Raw genomic sequence first — 24,696 nt, 5'->3', positions numbered from 1 at the left:
TATGCCTGGCTCCTTCCTGAATTGACTGAGAAGGGCAATATGAGAAGATAAAGTGGTGCACGCCTTTAATCCCAGCACTTGGGAGGCAGAGGCAGGTGGATTTCTGAATTTGAGGACAGCCTGGTCTATAGAGTGAGTTCTAGGACAGCCAGGGCTACATATAGAGAAACCCTGTCTCTCAAAAAACAAAACATAAAAAGAAGGTAAAGGGAGGATAGTTAAAGTAGGACCTCTTTCTCATATTCAGCCTGCAATAGGTTTTTCTAGGATTGATTATCTCCCTGGTAGTAGGGTGTTTACACAGCACCTTTTGTTCTAGCATAAGGTGGTGTATGAGGGTTTGTATTGTTTTCAGACAGACTATGGAGCCCTGTCTATTCTGGAACTATATAGTCCAAGCTGACCCTCAAACCCAAATTCAGTATATTGGGCAACTTACAGTTCCAGGGAATTTGATGCCCTGTTTAGCCTTCTGAGTACTAGGTATGCACATGGTACACATGAATATATGACAAGCATTTACATTAAAAATTCTTAAAAAGTGTTTTGGGGGGCTGGGGAGATTGGGTTGGCTCAGTGCCTAAGCTCTGTAGAAGACCTGAGGTCAATTCTCTATACCCACGTGGTGGCTCATAACCATTTGTAACTCCAGCTCCAGAAGCTGACACCTGACTTTCATGGCTACATGGTATACATACATGCAGGTAAAACATACACATAAATGCATCTTTTAAAAAAATTGAAGCTGGGTAGTGGTGCATACCTTTATTCCAGATACTCAGGACGCAGAGGCAGGTGGATATCTTGAGTTTCAGGCTATCCTGGTCTACTGGGTGAGTTCCCGGATAGCCAAGGACACAGAGATCCTGGCTTGGGAAGTGTTTTGAGTATTGCACACATACCACACTTGCCACAGTATTGGCGATTCAACCCGGCCTTGATGCTTGCCGAGAAAGCCCTAGGCTGTATCCCCAGTCTCCTATTTCATGTATTTCTCAGGCTGGCCTTGAACTTCTGTTTCTGCTTTGGCCTGCTTGGATTACAGGTCCCATAGTCAAAAGTGCTTTATGTATATATATTAAGATATGAAGGCTATTATGTTCAGGTTTAATATTATTTTAGATCAGCAAATGTCCTGACCCGCAGGACAGTCAACAGGGTTCCTTTAAGCCACCTAGAGGAAAGGCGATGGGGCGACAAGAGAAAGAGGCCGGACAGCCTGTCTAGTTCTGATCAAGCTGTCAGACTTTAATTTTCAGACAAGTCAATATAAAGGGAAGCATACAAGGTTTGGGAGGAGTAAAGGGGGGAACAATCTCAGGGGGTTTGGAAACAGTTTCTCATAATTTCTGGTAAAGCTAGTTATTGCTATTGGAATTCTGGCATGATAAAAGGGGGGGTCATGAGGCCGTGAAGTGGAAAGGGGTTGCTATAGTAACCTATCTACAAATGAACTTCAAAAGGAGAGGGTTTTGAGATTTACGTAGGAATAGTTCCTGGCATGGAGATCTAAGTGAGAATGACTCCTGGTATCGAGGTCTCCTGGCATTGAGAGCCAGGTGGGGATGGCTCCTGGTATGGAGAGTTCTTGGCATTGAGTTCTTAGTGAGGATGGCTCCTGGCAAGCAAATTACAGGGCATTGTCCAAACTGACATTGGTAGCAAATATAAGAACCTGTACACCCACTTGGGAAGCCTAGGTCAAGGTATTTTTGTTTTGTTGAGAAAGGACCTCTCTGTAGTCCTCCGTGTCCTAGAACTCAAGATCTACCTTCCTCCTGAGAGCAGGGATTAAAGGTGTGTGTCTCTATGCCCTGCTTGGCTCAAGACCTTACCTGCTAGATTTATGGAGAGATTTCCACTGCCCTGGTATCTTGTAAAATCTCTTCTGACTTGTCCTTATTCTTGGGTGCAGAGAAGAGGCCACAATTCATAAAAGACCATTAATAACACCTGTGTAAAGGAAGTAAATAAATAGGCCAGGTTATGGTGGTACATGCCTTTAATCCTGGCACAGAGGTTGCAGAAGCAGGCCAGCCAAGGTTACCCAGAAAGCTTACCTTAAACACATACACAGTGAATAAGAGCTGACACCAGCAGCTAGAACAAGCTCTGGTGTTTACTTCTGGGTTTGCACCACAGAAACTTTTTTTATGAAACAGACTCACATATCCCAAACTCACTTTGACCTGCTATGCAGCCATATACTTTTTGAACTTTGGATTTTGTTGTTGTTGTTGTTCCCCTGGTTTTTCCAGACTGGATCTCAATGTATAGTCCTAGGTGTCTTGGAACTTTGTGTGGAGTCTAAGCCTTTGTCTCCCAAGTGCTGGGATTAAAGGTGTGTCCTACCCTGTTTGTGGGTTGCTGCTGCTGCTTCTGCTTCTACTTCCCCAGTGTTGGAATTACCAGCATACCATTTCTAAGTTATGAGTAATTGGACTTGCAATTTTGGGTATCTTAGCTGAGTATTCAAGCAGGTAAATCCTATCTGTAGCCACAAACATTTTCAGTTACAACTGTTTGAAAATTACAAGTTACAGAATAGATAAATAAAGCTAGGAGTAGTAGCACAAGCCTATAATCCTACCTAGCATTTGAGAGGCTAAGATCAGATGATTGCTTCAAGTTTAAAGCCAGCCTGGAGCCGAGCAGTGGTGGCCTTTGATCCCAGCTCTCAGGAGGCAGAGGCAGGCGGGTTTCTGAGTTCAAGCGAGGCCAGCCTGGTCTACAGAGTGAGTTCCAGGACACAAAGAGGAAAAAAAAAAGCCAGCCTGGGCTACACAAACACAAAAAAGAACCTTCAATGAAAACATCCATAAATTTATCCACATATCTATATGTATATGGGGTAGAGGTGGGGCTCATTGATGGGTAATGTTGTTAGCATGCCCAAGGTGCTGGGGCTTAATCCTCAGTAACAAAGCAGAAAAAGATTTGTGGCCTGGTTAATCTCTGTAGTTCCAGTTGCTATGACTTGTTTGCTTGGCTTTTGTGTGCCACCAGGCCTGTACCCACGGGTTGTGCTCTCGGTGACATTTTCAAAAAATACTATAACTGGATTCAGACACTGAAAGCATAATACTATAGTGAAAACCTGGGAGGGGGTACATTTGTTTGGTTGGTTTTGGTTTTTTCAAGACAGGGTTTCTCTGTGTAGCCCTGGCTGTCCTGGAACTCACTTTGTAGACCAGGCTGGCCTTGAACTCAGAAATCTACTTGCCTCTGCCTCCCAAGTGCTGGGAATAAAGGTGTGCGCCACCACTCCAGGCTTGTTTATTTAATTATTTATGTGCAGCTAGGCCTGTGGAGGTCAGATGAAACAAGTTAGTTTTCTCCATCTACCACGTGGGTTCCAGAGATTGGATTTAGGTCTTCAGGCGTAGATCACTTAGCCCAGCACTCTACTCATAGCCATTCACAGCTGCAGGAATGGTGGGAATTTTGTGGTAGGATCTCAACTCTAGTCCAGGACAGCCAGAGACGAACTTTGTCGCTTTAAAATTCTGACTCAGACTCCAAGTGATGAGACTGAGGCAGAGCTACTATGTAATGCTGCATTTTCAGCTCTTTTTTTTTTAACCCATTTCGAGATAGTTTTTGTTTTGTTTGTTTGTTTTTCAAGACAGGGTTTCACTGTGTAATCTGAGATGTCACGAAACTCCCTTAGTAGATCAGGCTGGCCTTGAGCTCACAGCTACCTGCCTGCCTCTGCCCCGAGTGCTAGGATTAAGGACGTACAACCACTACCCCCTAGCTAGTTATGATCTTTAATGGACAGACTGAGACCTGGGTTTGTTGTTTTCTTTTTTTGGGGGGGGGGGATTTGGGTTTTGTTTTTTTTTTTATCAAGACAGGGCTTCTCTGTGTAGTCCTGGCTGTCCTGGAACTCACTCTGTAGACCAGGCTGGCCTCGAACTCAGAAATCGCCTGCCTCTGCCTCCCAGAGTGCTGGGATTACAGGTGTGCGCCACCACGCCCAGCTGGTTTGTTGTTTTCGAGAGCAGTTTCACTACCCTGGCAAGTCTGGAATGCACCATGAAGAGTAAGCTGCCCTCACAGGTGTCTGCTTGCTTCTATCTTCCAAGCTGCCCTCACAGGTGTCTGCTTGCTTCTATCTTCCAAGCTGGCCTCACAGGTGTCTGCTTGCTTCTATCTTCCAAGCTGCCCTCACAGGTATCTGCCTGCTTGCTTCTATCTTCCAAGCTGCCCTCACAGGTGTCTGCTTGCTTCTATCTTCCAAGCTGGCCTCACAGATATCTGCCTGCTTGCTTCTGCCTCCCAAGTGCAGGGCTAAGGATGTGCACCATCCATGCTCAGCTCAAAGAGGTTTTGTATTATGTATTTATTTTCCTTTTGAGGTGGTCTCACAGTGTAGAAGCCCAGGCTTGGGGGCTGGAGAGAAGGCTCAGAGGTGAAGAGCACTGACTGCTCTTCCAGAGGTCCTGAGTTCAATTCCCAGCAACTACACGGTGGCTCACAGCCATCTGTAATCGAATCTGATGCCCTCTTCTGCTGTCTGACAGTTACAGTGTACTCATATTAATAAAATCTTTTTTTTTAAAAAGGAGCCCAGGCTTGTCTTGAATTTGCTTCATTTTTAACAACTCCCTCCCCCTATTTTTTTGAGATAGGGTTTCTCTGTGTATCCTTGGCTGTCCTGGAACTCTGCTCTGTAGATCAAGCTGGCCTTTAACTCACAGAGACCCATGACTTCTGTGCCTATGTCTCCACCTCTGAGCGCTGGGATTAAAGGCTAGAATGAAAAGAGTGTGCCTACACCGGGCGGTGGTGGCACACGCCTGTAATCCCAGCACTCTGGGAGGCAGAGGCAGGTGGATTTCTTTTTTTTTTTTTAAAGAGTTATTATATGTAAGCACACTGTAGCTGTCTTCAGACACCAGAAGAGGGCGTCAGATCTCTTTATGGATGGTTGTGAGCCACCATGTGGGTGCTGGGATTCAAACTTATGACCTTCAGAAGAGCAGTCAGTGCTCTTACCTGCTGAGCCATCTCTCCAGCCCCCAGTAGGCAGATTTCTGAGTTCAAGGACAGCCTGGTCTACAGAGTGAGTTCCAGGACAGCCAGGACTACACAGAGAAACCCTGTCTTGAAAAAAAAAACCAAAAAAAAAAAAAAAAAGCCACCACCAGGCTAAAATTGCTATCTTCCTACCTCACCTTCCTGAGTACGAGAATTATAAGTGTGTGTCATGCTACCTTTGAACTAAAGATCTGGATTGACATGCAGTTCCAATAATAGTAAGTATGCTTCTCTTAAGAGCCTTGAATCAAAGTAAATAATAACTAGAGGAGACATGGGAACAGTCAAGAGACCCTTCTCCAACTTTGCTTAAAGGACGGAAGTTCTGTTGGTATTCACTGCAAACCTGATATTCAAGGACTACTCTAATTTGAAGACTACAGCTTGGAGGTGGTTGTGGGATTTCACTCCTTTTTCCACAATACTTGGAAGTGGAGGAAGGGTAAGATGGCTCAGTGGGTTAAAAGCTCTTTGCCCATGAGCAGGACACGGTGTATAAATACAGACAGGAAAAAAAAAAGGACAGTCTTCCCAAAGTGTTCTGCGACTTCCGACTTTCATTTTTCATTCACACAACACACAGAAACACAAACAGACTTTAGGAAAAAGTCTTTTACCGACAGTTGCAGAAGCAAACTTAGATCACATGACCCACTTTGAACCAGGACCATTGGACTTCAGAACTCCCCAGGGGGAGGGTGACATGCAGCTGCCTAGGTCTTCCGCGCCCACTACGCTGACCCTCACTGCTCTGTAAGCATTAGATGTCCAGCTGCGACATCCACTTAGTTCCTTTGCTTCACACATCCGTCCTCGTCATGCGATGTGCTCATTAATGCGTTCCCCCAACCGCAGCTCCCGGTGCCTTGGAGAGAGTCCTGGTGGGTCTCCTGAACCGCGACTCCATGTCCGGAGCACCAAAAAAGGCGCCTTACAGGTTCCGGCGACCGTGGACGAGCTCTGACATCATGCTGACCTGCGGTCGCCGCTAACTGCCCAGTTTCTCCTCCAGGCCACGTTCTCCTTCGTGGCCGCGGCGTCCTTCAGGGTAGCCATCACCAGTTCCTGGGTCCTGACTGCTTCGTCCCTGCGTCTCGAGTCCCTTTCCGGCATCTCCTGCGGGCAAGAAGGATGTTTGCATTCTGGGCCAAAAGACAGGACCTCTCCCACGCACACCTAGGGAAGTCCGGTTGTTTCTACCTGCAGCATCGACTGCTTCTGTAGCTCTCCTGGGGTCACAAGAGCAAACAGAATAGAACCCACGCCAGCTCCCGCGCCTAGCACTGCAACTGCTACCAGTGCTTTACGGGCCGCCTCCATGGCTGACTGCACTACAAACGAGGCGCTGTCCGCTTCCTCCCTCCTGCAGCCTAGAAGGGCGCCATGACATCTCACCACTCCCTAAGCGGGCTAGAGCGACCTAGGGGCGGGGAGGGACCGGGTCTAAAATCATAGAGAAACAGCTGGGCTAGAGAGGGCAGGTCCCTAAAGGACCTTGGTTCAATTTCCCAGGATCTCACAACTGTCTGAAAATCCAGTTCTAGGGCATCTGACACTCTCGTGCAGACATACGTGCAAGCAAAACCAATGCACATTAAAAAAATAATAGCGCTAAGTACCGTGGCCTTCAAAGAGTGCTCGGCTGCATGGATAATACAATTGCCAGTTTTTTTTTTTTTGTTTTTTTTGTTTTTTGTTTTTTGTTTTTTGTTTTTCTGAGAGGTGATAATGTATGTCTTGGAAGGCAGAGGCAGGTGAATCAATGAGTTCAGGACCAGCCTGGTCTACAGAGTTCCAGGAAAGCTAGGGCTACACAAAGAAATCCTGTCCCAAAAGAGAAACAAACCAACAAAGTGCTGACAGTTTTCAACTCCTGGAAGTTTCAAATCAGTAAAGGACTGTTCAACTACTGTTTTAAGTATACAATATAATATAACAGCTAAAACCTGAAATCTCAGTACTTAAGGTGAATCTGGAAGATTCTGATTTGTAGGCCAATAAGGGCTTCGTTGGAAGACCTTGTTACAAAACAAATAAGGCACACAGGGGTTAGGGCAAACAATTCAAAGCCATGTGTACAGGATAGGGAACAGATTTTTGTTTTTCTCTTCAGAGTATCAGGCAAGCTTGGTACCACCATATATATATTTACTTAATCTGGTTACCCCCTCTTTTTTTTTTTTTTAAGGGCTTGTAGGATTTCACTTTGTAGTCCTGATTGCCCTAGATCTTTTTATGTTGCCTAGGCTAGCCTTGAGGTCTCAGAGTTTTGCCTGCCTGTGCTTCTTGAGAGCTGGAGTTTAGAGCTTATGTTAACAAACCTGGCTCCTCTTTGGCAGCAGCGGCAGCAGAGGTGGCGTCATAATACGCAGGTTCTTAATTCTCTTCACTGGTCTTGAGCATATGTTCTGTAGTCTGAGAAACCTTGTATTTACAACTTCCGGCCCTAATCTCTAGAATCCCTGTGGTTACAGGCCTGTACTACTTTGCCCACAAAATCAGAATTTTTTTCCCTCAGTCCCACAGATGGATGTCAGAACCTTGTATCACTCTACCACAGAATCACAGCTCCAGTCTAATTGGTTTTCTTTCTTTCTGTGTTGACAGGGTCTCACCATGTAACCATGCAACCCTGGGTTTTACTATATAACTGGCTGGCTAGAAACTTGATAAGTAGACAGGTTGGCCTTGAACTGACAGAGATTCATCAACCTCTGCCTTCTGAGTGCTGGGACTAAAAGCATATGCCATCACGTGCCTTTAAGTGTACTTTAAGTATACAGCTAACCGGTTCCTTTTTCTCCTCATGGTATATCTTTGGCATTGGTAGGTTTTGTTTTGTTTTTAAATTACAAAAGCTGTAATTTCTCATAACTTGCTAAGTTATAGTCTGGAGAAGAAAAAATTCTCTAGATGTGTTATTCTAGGAAGTTTGTTTGTTCTTTGTGTCTCGGTTTCTGTATTGAAAAAATATGACTTATTTCCTTACATTATGTAGGTTAGAGAGATGAAGGTCAAATCTTTGGGCTTTGCTTCCATGCAAGTTCATGTACCTGCTGAACCAACTTACCTGGCCTAAAAAAATGATATTTGTAACAATAAATGTCTTGTAGTTTAACCATGCTTGAGTATATACATACTTTTTCTTTGTTTGTTTGCTGTTTTTTTTTTTTTTTTTTTTTTGAGACAGGGTTTCAAAGTTTTTCTGTGTAGCCATGACTGTCCTGGAATTCACTTTGTTGACCAGGCTGACCTTAGACTCAGAGGTCTGCCAACCTCTGCTTCTCTGGTGCTACAACTGAAGGCCAGTACCACCAGCACCTAGCTGATATGTAGAATATTTTAAAGAATTCAAGTGATATGCAGATATGCAGAGTGGTAGTGGGATTAAGTACCTTTAATCCTAATACTTGGGAGTCATAGGGAGTACTTGGGAGGCATAGGGAGACAGATCTCTTCAGTTCAAGGCCAGCCTGGCCTACAGAGTGAGTTACAGGATAATCAGGGATACACAGTAAAACATTGTCTTGAAAAACAACAAACAATACATTCTTGTTCTTGACAGGTTGGGAGAGAAGGCTGGGTGGTTAAGAGCACTGACAGTGGTGGTGCACTTCTGTTATCCCAGCACTTGGGAGGCAGAGGCAGGTGGATTTCTGAGTTCGAGGCCAGCCTGGTCTACAGAGTGAATTCCAGGACAGCCAGGGCTATACAGAGAAACCCTGTCTCGAAAAAACAAAATCCAAAAGTCCAAAAACCAAAAAAAAAGACATTAGAAGAGCACTGACTGCATATCAAGAGGATCTGATTTGATTCCCATCACCCTCATGGTGTGCATGAACTCCTTCCTGCCTTAAGGGATCCAGTGTCTTTTTCTGGTCTCCACGGCAGATGACATATATGCAGGTAAAACATCTGTACTCATAAGAATAAATACCTCTAAAGTAATAAAAAGGGTCCCTGCAAATGTAGTAAAAGTCACATAAATATTCATTAAATGACAGATAAATGGACCCAGGAGTGGAAAGATGGCTCAGCCATTGAGAGTACTAGCTGCTGTTCTAGAGGATCTGGGTTCATTTCTCAGCACCCACACCAGTTCTGTTTGTAACTCCAGGTCTAGACCTTCTGACACCCTCATACAGATATTTATATAGGGAAAACACCAATAGACATTACATATATTTAAAATAACAACAACAAAAACAACAACAAAAACCCAAACCGAATCCACTTGAGGAAACCAGTAAACAAGGAGTTAGGAAATCCATCGTTACAGCTCTTTATTTATAGGGCTTTAATCCAGATGCCCTTGTCTCCACCCTTGACTGCCATCCCCAGTGTCCCAGAGAGTAAACAAAACCAAGCTCTGTCTCTCCTCTTTGGCTTCTCCCTCCCAAGGGAGGCCCATAATCTCCCAGCACGCCATCATCCTCTCTTCAGCAGTGATTAAGGGGCCCCTCCGAAGAAGATTAAAGCACAGTCTGTGTGGGCACTGGGCACAGGTACTTGACCTGGAATCCAACCATCTCCACTCTTAGAGAGTCATCATCATGGCCCTTGTGCCAGGGAGCAGCAAGGATGGGCCTTGGTCTGGAGATAACCCAGACTCTTCATGGCATCCAGAAAGTCCTCGGTTGGCCAATCCTCTCTCAAGAAACAGAGAGGATACTGGAAGATGTGAAGGTCATCAGGATGTTGAGGTGAGTATTACTATACTGTGTCCTGGGACAGGGCCTTCTTCGAATTGTGCCCAACACCCCTGCTGTACTTACGCAGGTGTTTCAAAAGCCCCGCCTGCCCTCTATTGTGGTAGAGGCCTCAGAGGGGACTGAGGAAGACCAAGAAGACCACCAGTGGCCACATGAGGAATTACTGGTGCTCACTGATGGTGAAGAAGAAGATGCGGAGATTTTCTTCCAGGATCAAAGTGAAGAGCCAGGTGAAAGTGGCGGCCTATTGACTCAGCCCTGGGTATCTGGATATTTCAGACCCACAATAGATGTCCAGGAATGTTAGACATAGGAGGTGTGGTGTGGCTTAGGAAGAAGGTGCATGCAGGGTGGTGGTGGCGGCACGTGCCTGTAATCCCAGCACTTGGGAGGCAGAGGCAGGCAGATTTCTGAGTTCGAGGCCAGCCTGGTCTACAGAGTGAGTTCCAGAGCTATACAAAGAAATCCTGTCTCAAAAAAACCAAATCCAAAAAGAACAAAACAAAACAGAAGGTGCATAATAGCATGCACAGAACCCTGGGCTCCAATCCTAGTACCACACATGTGTGAGGCGGGGACACACACAGACACATACACACTGCATGAGTGCATGAGAGAGGTCTAGGCAGTTGATACCTACCATTGATGAACACTAGTGGACAATTAGGGTGCTTTGTGTGTTTTTTTTTTTTTCAAAGAAGTTTCACTATATAGTACAAACAGTCCTCGAATTAAAGATCCTCCTGCTTCAGCCTTCCAAACTGTAGGATTACAAGCCTCTAACAGCACGCCTGGCTTGTTTGTTTGTCTGTACCTTTATGTAGGCACTGAAGAGAGATCCTAGAGAGGCACTGTATGGCTTCACTATGTTTCTGGTCCTTTTTAATTTAACTAATTTATTTGAGACAGGCTCGCTCTGCACCTCAGACTGACTGACCTGGAGCTCACTGTGTAACCCAGGCTGGCCTTGAACTCATGTAATCCTTTTGCTTCAGCATTCTGAGTATTTAAGATTATTACAAACCTTAGGTGCAGGCTCTGCACCCTTCCTGGTTTAGAGGGCCATTCAGATCTTGGGATGAGTGACATCTCTTTAAAAAAAAATCTAGCAGAGTGATGATGGCACATGCCTTTATCCAAAGACTTGAGAGGCAGAGATAGGGGAGGTCTCTGAGTTTGAGGCCAATCTGGTCTACAGATCCAGTTCTAGGACAGCCAGGGCTATACAGAGAAACCCTGTCTTGGAAAAAAAATATTTTTACATATAGCTAGCTTCTGCCTTTAATCTAGACTCTTCAGGCAAGGCAGATCTGAGGTGTGTCTGCTCCACAGTGTGTGTGTGTGTGTGTGAGAGAGAGAGAGAGAGAGAGAGAACACTCTTTCTACTATTTGTGTGCTTGGTTTTGGTTTTTCTTTGTTTGTATTCTTGAGAATTGAACCCAAGGCTTTACAGCATTTTTTAAAAATGTGTGTGTAGCTGGGCTATTGGTGGTGCATACTTTTAATCCCAGCACTTCAAGGCAGAGGCAGGATCTTTGTGAGTTTCCACATAGAGAGTTCCCGAACAGCCAGAGCTATACATTGAGACCCTGTGTCAAAAAATCAAAACCAAAACCAAAAAACAAACAAACAAACAAACAAACAAACAAAAAACCACCCAAAACCCTTACCTTTGGATGTCAGAAGACAACCACGTGGGCCGTAGAGATTGAACACTGTTATACTTGGCTCACTTTTGGCTCACTTGCTCTTTTGCTGGCTAAGCCATTTTACCAGCCCCACCAACCAAGGCCTTTTGCATGTTAGGTAATTTATCAACCAATGAGCTTCACCCAGAGCCTTAACTTGCTTTTGTTCCTTTGTGTTCTAGAGACATGATTTACTATTTAACTTGTTTGGCTTGGGTCTTGCTGTTGTTTAATAATATTTTAATGGTTCATTACTGGAGAAGGAAGGTGGTGTAATTACCCTGTATCTATCTAGAGGTAATTAACATCTTGGAGGTGAATGGACAGCTGTTGTTATAAAAAGTTTTCGGGGTTTTTTTTTTTCCCCTTTTTTGGCTTTTTGAGACAGGGTTTCTCTGTATAGCCCTGGCTGTCCTGAAACTCACTCTCTAGACCAGGCTGGCCTCAAACTCAGAAATCCGCTTGCCTCTGCCTCCCAAGTGCTGGGATTAAAGGCATGCACCACCATACCCGTCTTTTTTTTTTTTTTTTGAGCATTTACTTTGCACCAGTCACAGAACTGCACCAGTTAGGTAGAGAATTTCCCTTTATAAAGGAGAAAACAGGGCCAGAGAGATGGCTCAGTAGGTAGTGCTTGCTCTGCAAGGATGTGGACTTGAGTTCAGATCCCTGGTATCCATACAAACACCAGGTGGGCATGACAGCTTACTGGCAATTGCAGTGTGCAATTGCAGGCTGAGATCCCTGGAGCAAGCAAGCCACTTAGGTAGACTAGCTGAACAGGCAAGCTCCATATATGCACAAACTTCCAACGCTACTCCTGCAGGCTGGGCCTGATCTCATAAAAATGTGACTAGTTCCACTGACCTAGTACTGGATTAAAGGTAGAGCATAATGGTAGAATAACTCTTCTCACACATAGTGAGGCTCAGCAGTTCTAAGAGAACTTGCTACCCTTACAGTGGGGCCTAGATTTGTTTCCTAGCACCCATGTAGTAGCTAACTGCCATCTGTAACTCCAGTTCTAGGGGATCGGATTTCTTCTAACACTGTCATGTAGCAGACATGGGTATGGCAAACATTTATATACACTAGCCTGACCTGTTGAATTAAAGACCAGCCAGGGCTACATGGAGAGACCTTGTCTCAAATCAATTAAACAATATATCAAGAATACTTAACATTCATAGAATAACTCTTCTCCCAGGTTGGGCCTGGATCCCACAGGACCCCACATCTCCTTTAAGAACATTTAATACTGGATTTGGCTGGGATCAAGACCAAGAAGATGCTTCGTGGGTTCCTGAGGATACAGAGGTTCAGGAGACTTCCAGTCTTTGTCCTATTTGGGACCCAACAGGGTCCTGTATCTATAGAACCCGATTTATGGAAGATTCCCATTTCCCACCTCCCAGTGTCTTTGGGGGTAAGTATTGTTCTCTTCTTCAGTTTCCTCTCCATTATTGTTCTCAAAGCTCTTTAGGCTACAGGACACACATATCTCATCAGTTCTGCAGTTATTGCGCCCATTCAATAACGGTGTCCGGTCTCCCTCCATACCGCCCCCCATGCATGTAATCCAGTATCACCCTCAAGGTCCAGATGTATGTATCAGGACACAAATTGTGCAAACCTGGACTCCATGAGTAGTAGTTGGACTTCTCAACTACTACTCATACAATGGCAGAACAACTCTTATGCTTGAAAGAAACGAAATGGAACCTCTCAGGCAGCTGAACAGGGGCGTCCTTGAATCCTCAGGCAAACCATCCTTAGCTAGAGTATTCCTGGATCCCTGGAAGGAACCTAAGGATGCTAGGGCCGCAGATTCTGTACAGGTTATGTGGGTCCTAGCCCCAGGAGACAAGTCCATTCCTAGAACATCCACAGAGTAGCCTGTGTAAGATTGAGATGTTTTACTTCCAATACACTCAGTGAGAAATCTGTGCCTCCTTAAGTTTAAATGCCAGGCAGCTTAAGGGTAATGGTGGAAGGGCGTGTGCTACCCCAGGTTTCTTCTGGGATTGCACGTGTGCACCACTAAGCGGGGCAATTTACCATAGAAATCAACTACATATCTCCACCACCACCTGGTCGACTTTTAAAGCAGGAATCTTAAGTCCCCCACAAGATGGACAGAAAGCTTACACAATAGTCACCCACACTTTCAGCAAATCCCGAGTGGCAGAAAAAAAGGAAGCGCACGCAGGGTCCTTAGGGTTCACAGACTTTATTGGTTCAACAATGAACAGAAAAAAAAAAACAAAAAACAAAACGTTAACTATTACTTCGGGTGCAATGTAGACCTGAAAGAGAAAAAAAAAAGCGTTGAGTAACCCAGAGGGGACTGCCGAATTTAGTTACACTTCTGCACGGAGAAGAGGTGTTCCGGCGTTTGAGGATAGAACCCACGAACGGGAGGCCGCAAGCACCGAAGACATGACGCCGAGAGGGCCGGGGCCCTTTCTTCTACCTCCGTACATTACGGGGAGCGGGACCGCACGCCCGGTCCCCGCCAAGAAAAGGAGGATCTACAAAATCAGGCCCAGTCCCCAGTAGATCCCAAATGCCCATGCAAACAAAAGCAGAAACACAACTTACACAGAAGCCACCCTTGGAAAGGCCCAGGAGACCGCAGAACAGCCTTATATAGGCCTGGTACCCGCCTCCAAGCTGCGATTGGTCCGGAGGCGTCAGTGGGCGGGGTCTTTTGTGCGTGGCGGAACCTGTGAGGGGAGCGGAAGTGCGGCTCCGGGAGTGAGCCTCGGAGTGTAGCAATGGGACCTCCGGGAGGAAAGATCAATCGTCCCCGGACGGTGACTTGGACTGTGGGAGTGGGAACTGCGTCTGTTTCCCTTTGCTTCTCTGCATTTTCCTTTCCGGAAGCAGGAGCAGTTGGGCGCTGGGGCTGTTATGTACCGGGGATCCTAAGTGGGCGTGCACCACCTTTCGTTGACGCGCACCTCTTTCTTCCGCAGGAGCTGAAGAAGAAGTTGTTCAAACGCCGCAGAGTATTAAGCAGGGATCGGCGACGGAAGCGCCAGGTGGTCGGGGCTGTGATAGACGAAGGGCTGATTACGAGGCACCACCTCAAGAAGCGGGCGTAAGTACAGTATTATCCTCCTCCGGTTGGTCATTCCTGCCCACTTCTACCAAGCTTCAGAGCATCCCAAAGGTCTCCAAGTTTCTTGTTCTCTTTCACGTTTATGCAGGAACTAGTTGACAGTTATGTTAGTTCCCAAACTACCAGCCTCTCTCAGTACCATTGCTCACAGGGTTCTGTTGCTCTTGTTGATTGTTTGCTTTGTCTGGATTTTTCAAGCAGGGTTTCTCTGTAGCTTTGGCTGTTCTGGAACTCCCTGTGTTGACCAGGCTGGCCTCGAACTTAGAGATCCACTTGCCTCTGCCTCCCGAGTGCTGGGATTAAAGTCCTTCACCACCACCTCCCAGCTGCTCACAGGATTTTTGTTGTTGTTGTTTTGGATTTGGTTTTTTTTTTTTTTCTGAGACAGGGTTTCTCTGTGTAGCCCTGGCTGTCCTGGAACTCACTCTGTAGACCAGGCTGTCCTCGAACTCAGAAATCCACCTGCCTCTGACTCCCAGAGCGCTGGGATTACAGGTGTGCGCCACCACTGCCGGGCTCACAGGATTTTTTTTAGGTTTGGATTCTACTAAAAAACAAGGAAGGTTGTCTCCAACCCTACAAATGATTATCTACATTAAGATAGATTTTTGAAATAGTGCCACACACGTAAGTGCATATTATCAGGTTACTGGCTTATTACTATTGGTGAGGTACATGTTGAAATCAAACAAACTGTTAAAAAGTCTCAGTGTTAGAGTTCACTGAGGATATTAGAGCCTATTCAGTAATTTGAATCCAGAACCTTATAAAAAAACTAAAGAAATTGGACATGATGCTTCCTGCTTTTAAATTCCAGTGACAGGAGACTGAGACAGAAAGGTTGCCATTGGCTAGCCTGGTCTACAGAGTCAGCCCTATTCTCAAACAAACAAACAACCCAAAAGACAGATAACGTTTTTCTTTTTTTTTTTTTTGGTTTTTCAAGACAGGGTTTCTCTGTATAGCCCTGGCTGTCCTGGAACTCACTCTGTAGACCAGGCTGGCCTCCAACTCAAATCCGCCTGCCTCTGCCTCCCAAGTGCTGGGATTAAAGGCGTGCGCCACCCCTGCCCAGCCAGATAATGTTTTCTTAGCTGGGGTCACTTTTGAGGCTTAGGTTGGTACAGATCACCCTGGATTTTTTGGTTGTTTCCTGTTGCTCAGGTCCAGTGCTCGTGCCAACATCACGCTATCCGGGAAGAAGCGCAGGAAACTCTTGCAGCAAATCCGACTTGCCCAGAAAGAAAAAGCAGCCATGGAAGGTAAATCTGGGTCTCAGAGGTTCCACAAAAAGAAGTCTGGATTTTACCTGTGCTTTATCTTTAATGCTGCCTTTCCTTTCCTTTTGTTCAGTGGAAGTCCCCTCCAAGTCAACCAGGATTAGTGAGCCACAGCCCAAACGACAAAAGAAGATAAAGGCTCCCCAGGACGTAGATATGGAGGATGTGGGAGATGAGTGCTAAAGTTCCTGCCTCTTCTACCAGAAGATTCTCAACAGCACCTACAAGGATTCAGAAGAACTCTGGAAAAAGTATTACCATATTTCATTCTCCCAGACACCTCTTCTATAATGGACCCTTTGACCTCCTCCCCTGGAGGTATATATTGGGAAGGAAGAGGACCCAGAAAGACTGGAGAGGGCCATCTCTAGCAGTTAACTCCTTTTGTAATAAAGATTTAGTGGTTAACTACCATGTGTGCTGAAGTGCAGTGGGGGTGAGCCGTATAGAAAGGCCTTCAAGTGTGGGTGGAGACACTTCAGAAGCAGGACCCATTGCGCAACAAAGGCAACAAGAAACTAAGTAGTGGGGCTGGAGAGATGGCTCGGTGTAAATAAATCTTTTTAAAAAAATAAATAAAATAAATCTTTGGGTGGAAGCAAGCAGGGACTGTGAGTGAGCAAGGTTAACCAGAGTGGGCAGAGTTCCTAAATTCCATTCCCAGCAAGCACATGAACCATCTCTGCCTCTACAGTGTATTTATACATAAAATAAATAAGAATCTTGAAAAGAAACTAGGTAGTGAAGGGCGTAGTGTCATAAGCCTTTCATCCCAACATTTGGGAGGCAGATCTCTGTTCAAGGCCTACTTGGTCCTCATATTGAGTTCCAGGACAGCCAGGACTTTATAAGACCCTATCTTAAAATGGAACTAGGTAGCTTCTTCAGTACCTCCCCATCGTTCTGAACAGTGACACTTCCAACTTTGCATTTCTGGAAAATACAGATAATTATAAAGATGGTAGATAGGGAGGTAAGGATCTGATCATAGTCTTAACACTACAACACTACATTCAGGATTATAATAAGTAAGGAACATTTTTTTTTTTTTGTGGTGGTGCTGATGGTTTAAAGATTCAAACCCAGGGTATCCTGCTTTCTAGGCAACCCATTGTACCATCTACATCCTCAGCGCCTTTATTTCCCTATTAGCACTCATGAGGTGAGGTGCCAGTTCTGAGGACTTCATTTTGTTTCTGAAGATGGTTTTCCTTATATAGCCCAGGCTTGGTTTGAACATATGATCCTTCTGCTTCTGCCTCCACGGTGCTGGGATAATAGTTATAAGACATGTCCAGCCCCCTTTCCTAACTTTTACTGTTGCAAACATCTAAATAGATAGAGGGAAGCTGATGATGTAGCAGCGCAGGGGGTAAGGGTGCTTGACCCAAACCCAACAACCTGAGTTCTATCCCTGTTACCCTAGGAGGAGAGCTGACTACCGTTGTCCTCTGCCCTCCACACTTGCATTGTGGCAAGCATGTGTCCCCATACACATAGAATATGTGAAGACAAAACAGTAAATTAGTCATAGGCTTGCCACAGTTTTCATTCCTTCTCAACTAGATAGCTATATCAGACAACTTTATGGTTTGAGCCCTTTGCTCAAAGTGTGTGTGTACACTATATGCATTGTGCGTGCCTGGTGTCTTCAGAGGCCAGAAGAGGCTGTTGGGTCCCCTGGAACCAGAGTTAGAGATGTTTGTCAACGGCCATGAAGGTACTGGAAACAGCCTGAGATTTGTGGAAACACCAAGTATCCCTAACCCCTGAACTATCCACCCCACTGACAATTTTTTTTATTTTACTTTATTATTTTTGAGACAGGGATTCTCTGTAGCTTTGGCTGTCCTGGGACACCCTCTATAAAACAGGCCTCAAACTTACAGAAATCCACCTACCTCTCTCAAATGCTGGGATTGAATGTTTACAATACCACTGGCCTTAAACTTTTTTTAGATTCATCTTATGGGTATGAATATTTTGCCTGTGTGGATGTACATGTGCACCATATGCCCATGGAGACCAGAATAGGTCATCAGAAGCCCTGGAACTGGCATTACAGTTTGTGAACTAGCTAGCTGCCATATGGGTACTAGGAACTGAACCCTAGTCCTCTGCAAGAAGAGCAAGTGCTCTTAACTGCTGAGCCATCTCTCCATCTCCAGACTACTTTATAAATGCCACACAGCTCACAACCATCAATAACTCCAGCTGCAGGAGGTCTGATGACCTTTTCAAAACTGAGGGCACCTGCTCATATACATACAACTTAAAAATAATAAAAACAAGATGAGGTGTGGTGCTACACTCCTTTAATTCCAGCTTTGGGGAGGTGGAGGCAGAGGCAGGCAGATTTCTGACTTGAAGGCCAACCTGGTCTACAGAGTGAGTTCCAGGACAGCCAGGGCTATACAGAGAAACCCTGTCTCAAAAAACCAGAAAAAAAAAAAGAAAGAAAGAAAAAAAAAAAAACCGAAAACAAAAGGATAAAAATAAAATAACAAATCTTTAGAAAATGTTTAACTTTTACCACATGTTTGTTATATGCATTTTTAGTTCATTAACCATACAACTATATCCTTGAACTATATCATGGCATCCTGGCAAGACACAGAAATGCCTATTTACCCAAAACTGACAATCAAAATAATGATTCTGGGGTCGGAGAGATGGCTCAATGGTTAAGAGCACTGACTCCAGCCGGGCGGTGGTGGCTCACACCTGTAATCCCAGCACTCTGAGTTCGAGGCCAGCCTGGTCTACAGAGTGAGTTCCAGGACAGCCAGGGCTATACAGGGAAACCCTGTCTCGAAAAAACAAAAGCAAAAACAAAACAAACAAAAAAAGAAATGGTTGTGAGCCATCATGTGAGTGTGGGTATTGAAACTGGGTCCTTTGGAAAAGCAGTCACAGAGCCTTCTCTCTAGCTCTTTCAGAATGCCTCCTGTTATTCAGAGGGATTTCTGTATTCAGAATTATGTCAAGAAATCTATGCTGGGTGTGTTAGTACACAGGCTTACTTCCAGCACTCAGTAGGCAGAAACTGGTGGATATGAGTTGGAGGACAGTCTGGTCTACAGAGTGAGTTCCAGAACAGCCAGTGCCACACAGGGACAAAATACAAAACAACAACAAAACTTTGCATAAATTATTTAAAGTAACTTATTATACTATGTGAGGCAGAGAAGTCGCATTCATCTTACAGATGAGGAGACAGGCTCCAGGCAGCTATGCCACTTGTTCAGAGTTTATTATATTGCCAACTTTGGCAGATAAATCCAAACCCAAATGGGCTCCCTTAGATTGTAAAGTCTTTATGGGCAAGAAGCCAGGATAATGGTAAACACGTAGTCTAAGTTACTCTGGAGGCTGAGGGAGGAAGAGCGCTTGAGCTAAGAAGAGTCTGGGAAATTTTGCTTCAAAACTAAAGCAAAGGCTAGGTGTGGTGGCATTCCTGTAATCCTAGCACCTGGAAGGGAGGACCAGGAATCTAAATTCATGAGACCCTATCCCTACGAGCAAAGAACAAGCAGGCAAACGAAAAAAAGAGAAACACGCTTTACTTTTAAATTTTATTTTCGAAAAAAAAAAAAAATCTGACAGTCTCATCTGTAGCCCTGGCTGGCCCGGATCTTGGATTGAAGACCAGGTTGGCCTCCGGGTGCTCGGATTACAGGAGTGAGTCCTAATTGTCAGATCCGTTTATACTTTTGATGTTAGAAAAAAAATAGATTACACTGCAAATGAAGGTCCAGGGAAGCTCTCATATGCCCATGAAGCCCGTGGGAGATGGGGGAGAAAGTTGCGTAGAGAGCAAGCCTGTTACCCGCTGTGACCGACGCGTGGCGGAACCAAAGTACTAGGGCTCCAGACTTAGCCGGACGGCTTTTCCTGAGAGGCGGGGTCGCTGGTTTCTGTCGCGTTTCCAGTCAGCGCGCATGCGTCGCCTGTGCTTCGCCGATCCCGCGTCAGGCTCCGGGTAGGGCTCCGGGATGTCCGCGTTGTGCGACCCTCCCGGGGCCCCAGGGCCACCCGGGCCTGCCCCCGCCACCCACGGTCCCGCGCCTCTCAGGTAGTCAGAGCCCCTGGTATCTCCCCTCATCGCGCGGCCCCGCGCCGATGCCCAGCCTTCTCCTCAGAAAGCTGGATCTTACCTTGAGAACCCGCGTCAGGATTCTCAGAGATTCTGGTCGCGCCTTCCCGGAACTCAGGGGCCGCCTCACTGTAAACCCAGGGCTGCAGTGCCTGCCCTGCCCTGCCCTGCCCTGCCCTGCCCGTAGTTCTGCCTCTCCCGAGACCTCAGTGCCTTCTTAGGCCGGCCTTGCTTTGCCAGCAGTTGGGGACATCGGCGCTCCTGAGAACCCAGCCTCTCTGCCCCCTTTACCCTGAGGAGGCTCAGCCTTCATGGAGAGTGTCTTGGGAACCAAGGCTCGGAGGCTCAATGGTTGTCCAAGCCTTTCCTTTGCACACGCCCCTCGTTTTGAGTTGCCTTTTTCATTTTTGATCAGAGGGATGGCACAGAACCTTATCTGCCCAGAGAATGCGGTTGTGTCAGACAGAACAGACAGTAGCAAGAGGAAAGGGGCTTTGCTTTCTCAACATCGCCTTCTGAGACTCTTAAGACAGGGTTTATATATTTGGGGAGAGGGAGGATTGGAAGGCTTATCTTCTGTGCCCGGTGGTCACCCCTCCCCCTATTCTCGGCACCCCGAAGGCGTATAATTCAGTGGGTGCGGTTAGGATTCTCGCTCTTCTTCCCTCCGTCCTTCTTTTATTTTTTTTGAGACAGGGTTTCTATGGATAGACATAGCTGTCCTGGAATTCATTATGTATACTAGGTTAGCCTTGAACTCAGATCTGTCTGTGTTGGAATTGAAGACCTGTGCCCCAGTTAAGGCCAAATTCTTGTACAGTATGGAAAAGCACACGTTTGGGAGGTTTTAGTAAGGTTACAATTTTCTGTCCATTGAGAGATTTCAGGGTGCTTGTGCTGTAGAGAGGGCTGGGAAGATGTTAAAGTAGGTATAGAATCTCAATATATTTAGTTAATTCCATTTTTCATTGAGTACTTCCCATATACCAGCACCTTAACAAAAGGGAATTCTGGGTTAGGAGCTTAGAAATGTTCCCTGCCTCTTGGGAATATTCATCCTGACTTCTTAACTTTCAGTTCTAATCTGTAAAATGGGATAATAGTCGAACTATATTGTTGTCAGGACTGAAAAATTACTAGTGAAGAACTTAAAAGTGTGGTGGGGATAGAGCTTAGAGATAGTGTCTAGTATGCCTAAAGGTCTGGGTTTTATACCTAGTACTGAAAAAGAAAAAGGAACATGGATATTTGAAAGATAATCTACTATTTACATGATTATTGTTGCTGGAAGAAAACTAGCATTTCTTGAATGACCAAGGTGAACCTAAATTTTCAGACATTCTCATGAGGAGCGTATTACCCTATTATTATATAAAAAGAAACCAAAGCTCATGGAAGGAATATAACATCACACAGTGTTCTGAGTTCTGATTTGCTTTTTTCTTTTTCTTCTTTATAGTGCTCAGGAGCTGTCCCAAGAGATCAAGGCTTTTCTGACCGGTGTAGACCCTATTCTGGGCCACCAACTCTCAGCTCGTGAACATGCTCGATGTGGTCTTCTCCTGCTCCGATCTTTACCACCTGCTCGGGCCGCTGTGTTGGACCACTTGAGAGGTGTTTTTGATGAGAGTGTCCGGGCCCACCTAGCTGCCCTAGAAGAAAGTCCTGTGGCTGGTCCACCTCACCTCCGTCCACCTCCACCATCCCACGTCCCTGCTGGTGGACCTGGCTTAGAGGATGTGGTGCATGAAGTGCAGCAGGTGCTCTGTGAGTTCATCCGGGCCAACCCAAAGGCCTGGGCGCCTGTGATTAGTGCATGGTCCATTGACCTCATGGGACAACTGAGCAGCACATATTCAGGTCAGCACCAGCGTGTTCCCCATGCCACTGGCTCTCTCAATGAACTGCTACAGCTGTGGATGGGCTGCAGGGCCACCCGCACATTAATGGACATCTATGTGCAGTGCCTCTCGGCTCTCATTGGGAGCTGTCCAGATGCATGTGTGGATGCCTTGCTAGACACTTCCGTCCAGCATTCCCCACACTTTGACTGGGTTGTGGCCCATATTGGCTCTTCTTTTCCTGGCACCATCATCTCTCGTGTCCTCTCTTGTGGCCTTAAGGACTTCTGTGTCCATAGCGGGGCTGGAGGAGGAGCTAGTGCTTGCGGTGGAAGCTCCTCTCAAACCCCCTCATCAGACCCCTTCCCTGGGTCTCCTGCCATCCCCGGGGAAAAACGGGTACCCAAAATTGCCTCAGTTGTAGGCATCCTAGGGCACCTGGCTTCCCGCCATGGAGACAGCATCCGACGGGAACTGTTGCGCATGTTTCATGATAGCTTGGCAGGGGGAACTGGGGGCCGGAATGGGGAGCCCTCTCTTCAGGCCACAGTTCCCTTCCTACTGCAGCTGGCAGTCATGTCGCCCGCTTTGCTAGGCACAGTATCTGGAGAACTTGTGGACTACCTCAAGCCCCCAGCAGTGCTAAGCCAGCTGCAACAACACCTGCAGGGGTTCCCAAGAGAAGACCTAGACAACATGCTAAACCTGGCTGTGCACCTCGTGAGCCAGGCCTCTGGGACCGGTGCCTACCGCCTGCTGCAGTTCTTAGTGGACACAGCTATGCCTGCTTCAGTTATTACTACCCAGGGCCTGGCTGTGCCAGACACCGTGAGAGAGGCCTGTGACCGGCTGATCCAGCTGCTATTGCTACATCTACAAAAACTGGTTCATCATCGGGGAGGGTCTCCTGGAGAAGGGGTGCTGGGCCCACCCCCACCTCCTCGTCCAGTGCCCTTTCTTGATGCATTACGAAACCATGTTGGAGAGCTGTGTGGAGAGACATTACGGCTAGAGCGGAAGCGCTTCCTCTGGCAGCACCAGCTCCTGGGCCTACTGTCTGTCTATACTCGACCTAGCTGTGGACCTGAGGCCTTGGGCCATCTACTGAGCAGAGCCAGAAGCCCTGAAGAGTTGAGTTTGGCAACCCAGCTATATGCAGGGCTAGTGGTTAGTCTCTCCGGCCTTCTTCCCCTGGCCTTCCGAAGCTGCCTGGCTCGAGTGCATGCAGGGACTTTACAGCCTCCCTTCACAGCCCGGTTTCTTCGCAATTTGGCCTTGTTGGTGGGGTGGGAGCAGCAGGGTGGAGAGGGCCCTTCAGCCTTAGGGGCCCGGTTTGGGGAGTCTGCCTCAGCCCACCTGTCTGATCTGGCTCCTCTCCTACTACACCCAGAGGAGGAAGTAGCTGAAGCTGCTGCCTCCCTCCTTGCAATATGTCCCTTTCCTTCAGAAGTCCTGTCCCCTTCCCAACTTTTGGGACTAGTGAGAGCTGGGGTACACCGCTTCTTTGCTTCTCTAAGGCTGCATGGCCCTCCTGGTGTGGCTTCAGCCTCCCAGCTTCTTACCCGCCTTTCTCAGACTTCCCCAGCTGGGCTCAAGGCTGTCCTACAGCTGCTAGTTGAGGGAGCCTTGCATCGGGGCAACACAGAACTGTTTGGAGGGGAAATGGATGGAGACAATGGGACTCTCTCAGTTGTCTCAACCCCTTTGGCTTCTGCCTCTTTGTTGGACATTAACCGGAGGCATACTGCAGCCGTGCCGGGTCCTGGAGGAATCTGGTCAGTTTTCCATGCTGGAGTCATCGGTCGTGGCTTAAAGCCACCTAAAATTGTTCAATCTCGAAACCATCAGGAAGTGATCTATAACACCCAGAGCCTCGTTAGCCTCCTAGTGCACTGCTGCAGTGCATCTGGGGGCAGTGAGCGTGAGGGTTGCTGGGGGGCTCCCACCCTGAGCCCAGAGGCAGCCAAAGCAGTTGCAGTGACCTTAGTGGAGAGCGTGTGTCCTGATGCAGCTGGTGCTGAGCTGGCCTGGCCCCCAGAGGATCACGCGCGAGCCACCGTGGAGCGGGATCTCCGCATTGGTCGGCGCTTCCGGGAACAACCCCTGCTGTTTGAGCTTTTGAAGCTGGTAGCAGCTGCTCCCCCAGCCCTGTGCTACTGCTCCGTGCTGCTGCGGGGGCTGCTGGCTGCCCTCTTGAGCCATTGGGAAGCCTCTCGACACCCTGATACAACCCACTCCCCCTGGCATCTGGAGGCATCCTGTATCCTGGTGGCTGTCATGGCTGAGGGAAGCCTCTTGCCACCAGCCCTGGGTAATATGCACGAGGTATTTAGCCAACTGGCACCTTTTGAAGTGCGTCTGTTGCTGCTTAGTGTCTGGGGTTTTCTTCGGGAGCATGGGCCCTTGCCCCAGAAGTTCATCTTTCAGTCTGAGCGTGGCCGCTTCATCCGGGACTTTTCCAGGGAGGGTGGAGGTGAAGGAGGACCACATCTGTCTGTGCTGCACAGTGTCCTCCACCGCAACATCGATCGCCTGGGGCTCTTCTCTGGCCGTTTTCAAGCACCTCCACCATCCACTCTGCTTCGGCCGGGGACTTGACCTTTTCCCTACAAGTTGTGCAAAGAGGTTAAACTGAGAGAAGAGACTAAGGTGCTACAGAAGGGCGGAGGCTTCTAAGTCCGTACGTAATGAGTGGTGTCACTTTTTTCAAACCCCACCATTTTTTTCTAAATAAAATTTGCCGAGTTGAGACAAACAGTGCAGTGTTTCTATCTGACTCGGAAAGCTGCCAAAAGCCTGAGAACGCAGAGACCCGGGCGTCAAGGCACGCCCCATTCATAATATAGAACACGCTCGACCAATGGAATAGACGTCCGGCCGCGCTCTGGACGAGCCAATCGGAGGGCCGGAAG

The 24,696-nt window shown here is 47.0% G+C and overlaps 3 protein-coding genes, 1 long non-coding RNA gene and 1 other non-coding gene across 5 annotated transcripts; 2 read left to right on the top strand and 3 right to left on the bottom strand.

The window, feature by feature from the left end:
• Positions 1-5,640: 5,640 nt before the first annotated feature.
• Positions 5,641-6,465, bottom strand: LOC127690990 (ubiquinol-cytochrome-c reductase complex assembly factor 3). Its single transcript, XM_052190560.1, has 2 exons — positions 6,244-6,465; positions 5,641-6,159 (listed from the first exon to the last, which is right to left on the bottom strand). The coding sequence occupies exons 1-2, from the start codon at positions 6,361-6,363 to the stop codon at positions 6,010-6,012; spliced, it is 270 nt and encodes an 89-aa protein (XP_052046520.1). The 5' UTR covers positions 6,364-6,465; the 3' UTR covers positions 5,641-6,009.
• Positions 6,466-9,596: 3,131 nt separating this feature from the next.
• On the top strand, positions 9,597-15,994 carry Lbhd1 (LBH domain containing 1). Its single transcript, XM_052190522.1, has 6 exons — positions 9,597-9,746; positions 9,823-9,985; positions 12,651-12,869; positions 14,422-14,546; positions 15,732-15,829; positions 15,921-15,994. Exons 1-6 carry the CDS (start codon positions 9,597-9,599, stop codon positions 15,949-15,951), a joined length of 786 nt encoding a protein of 261 aa, XP_052046482.1. The 3' UTR covers positions 15,952-15,994.
• LOC127691019 (uncharacterized) lies at positions 13,658-14,427 on the bottom strand. Its single transcript, XR_007979206.1, has 2 exons — positions 14,045-14,427; positions 13,658-13,749 (listed from the first exon to the last, which is right to left on the bottom strand). It is a non-coding gene; the product is annotated as an uncharacterized LOC127691019 (long non-coding RNA).
• LOC127676512 (small nucleolar RNA SNORA57) lies at positions 13,825-13,972 on the bottom strand. The gene has a single exon (XR_007975985.1). It is a non-coding gene; the product is annotated as a small nucleolar RNA SNORA57 (small nucleolar RNA).
• Positions 15,995-19,770: 3,776 nt separating the features above from the next.
• Ints5 (integrator complex subunit 5) lies at positions 19,771-24,539 on the top strand. Its single transcript, XM_052190369.1, has 2 exons — positions 19,771-19,922; positions 21,403-24,539. The coding sequence occupies exons 1-2, from the start codon at positions 19,843-19,845 to the stop codon at positions 24,380-24,382; spliced, it is 3,060 nt and encodes a 1,019-aa protein (XP_052046329.1). The 5' UTR covers positions 19,771-19,842; the 3' UTR covers positions 24,383-24,539.
• Positions 24,540-24,696: the final 157 nt, after the last annotated feature.

Source organism: Apodemus sylvaticus, chromosome 1, assembly GCF_947179515.1.
Source record: "Apodemus sylvaticus chromosome 1, mApoSyl1.1, whole genome shotgun sequence".
NCBI classification, from domain to species: Eukaryota; Metazoa; Chordata; class Mammalia; order Rodentia; family Muridae; genus Apodemus; species Apodemus sylvaticus.
Note: the sequence above shows the minus strand (reverse complement) of the source record. Positions and strands in the feature narration are given on the sequence as shown.

Bases quoted from the DNA above. Each gene is read 5' to 3' on its own strand.
- LOC127690990 (XM_052190560.1), bottom strand. From the start codon at position 6,363: ATGGAGGCGGCCCGTAAAGCACTGGTAGCAGTTGCAGTGCTAGGCGCG. The intron at 6,160-6,243 runs GTAGAAACAACC...TCTTGCCCGCAG, and splicing joins AGAAGCAGTCGATGCTGCAG to GAGATGCCGGAAAGGGACTC.
- Lbhd1 (XM_052190522.1), top strand. From the start codon at position 9,597: ATGGCCCTTGTGCCAGGGAGCAGCAAGGATGGGCCTTGGTCTGGAGAT. The intron at 9,986-12,650 runs GTGAAAGTGGCG...CTCTTCTCCCAG, and splicing joins GGATCAAAGTGAAGAGCCAG to GTTGGGCCTGGATCCCACAG. The intron at 12,870-14,421 runs GTAAGTATTGTT...TTTCTTCCGCAG, and splicing joins ACCTCCCAGTGTCTTTGGGG to GAGCTGAAGAAGAAGTTGTT.
- Ints5 (XM_052190369.1), top strand. From the start codon at position 19,843: ATGTCCGCGTTGTGCGACCCTCCCGGGGCCCCAGGGCCACCCGGGCCT. The intron at 19,923-21,402 runs GTAGTCAGAGCC...TCTTCTTTATAG, and splicing joins CACGGTCCCGCGCCTCTCAG to TGCTCAGGAGCTGTCCCAAG.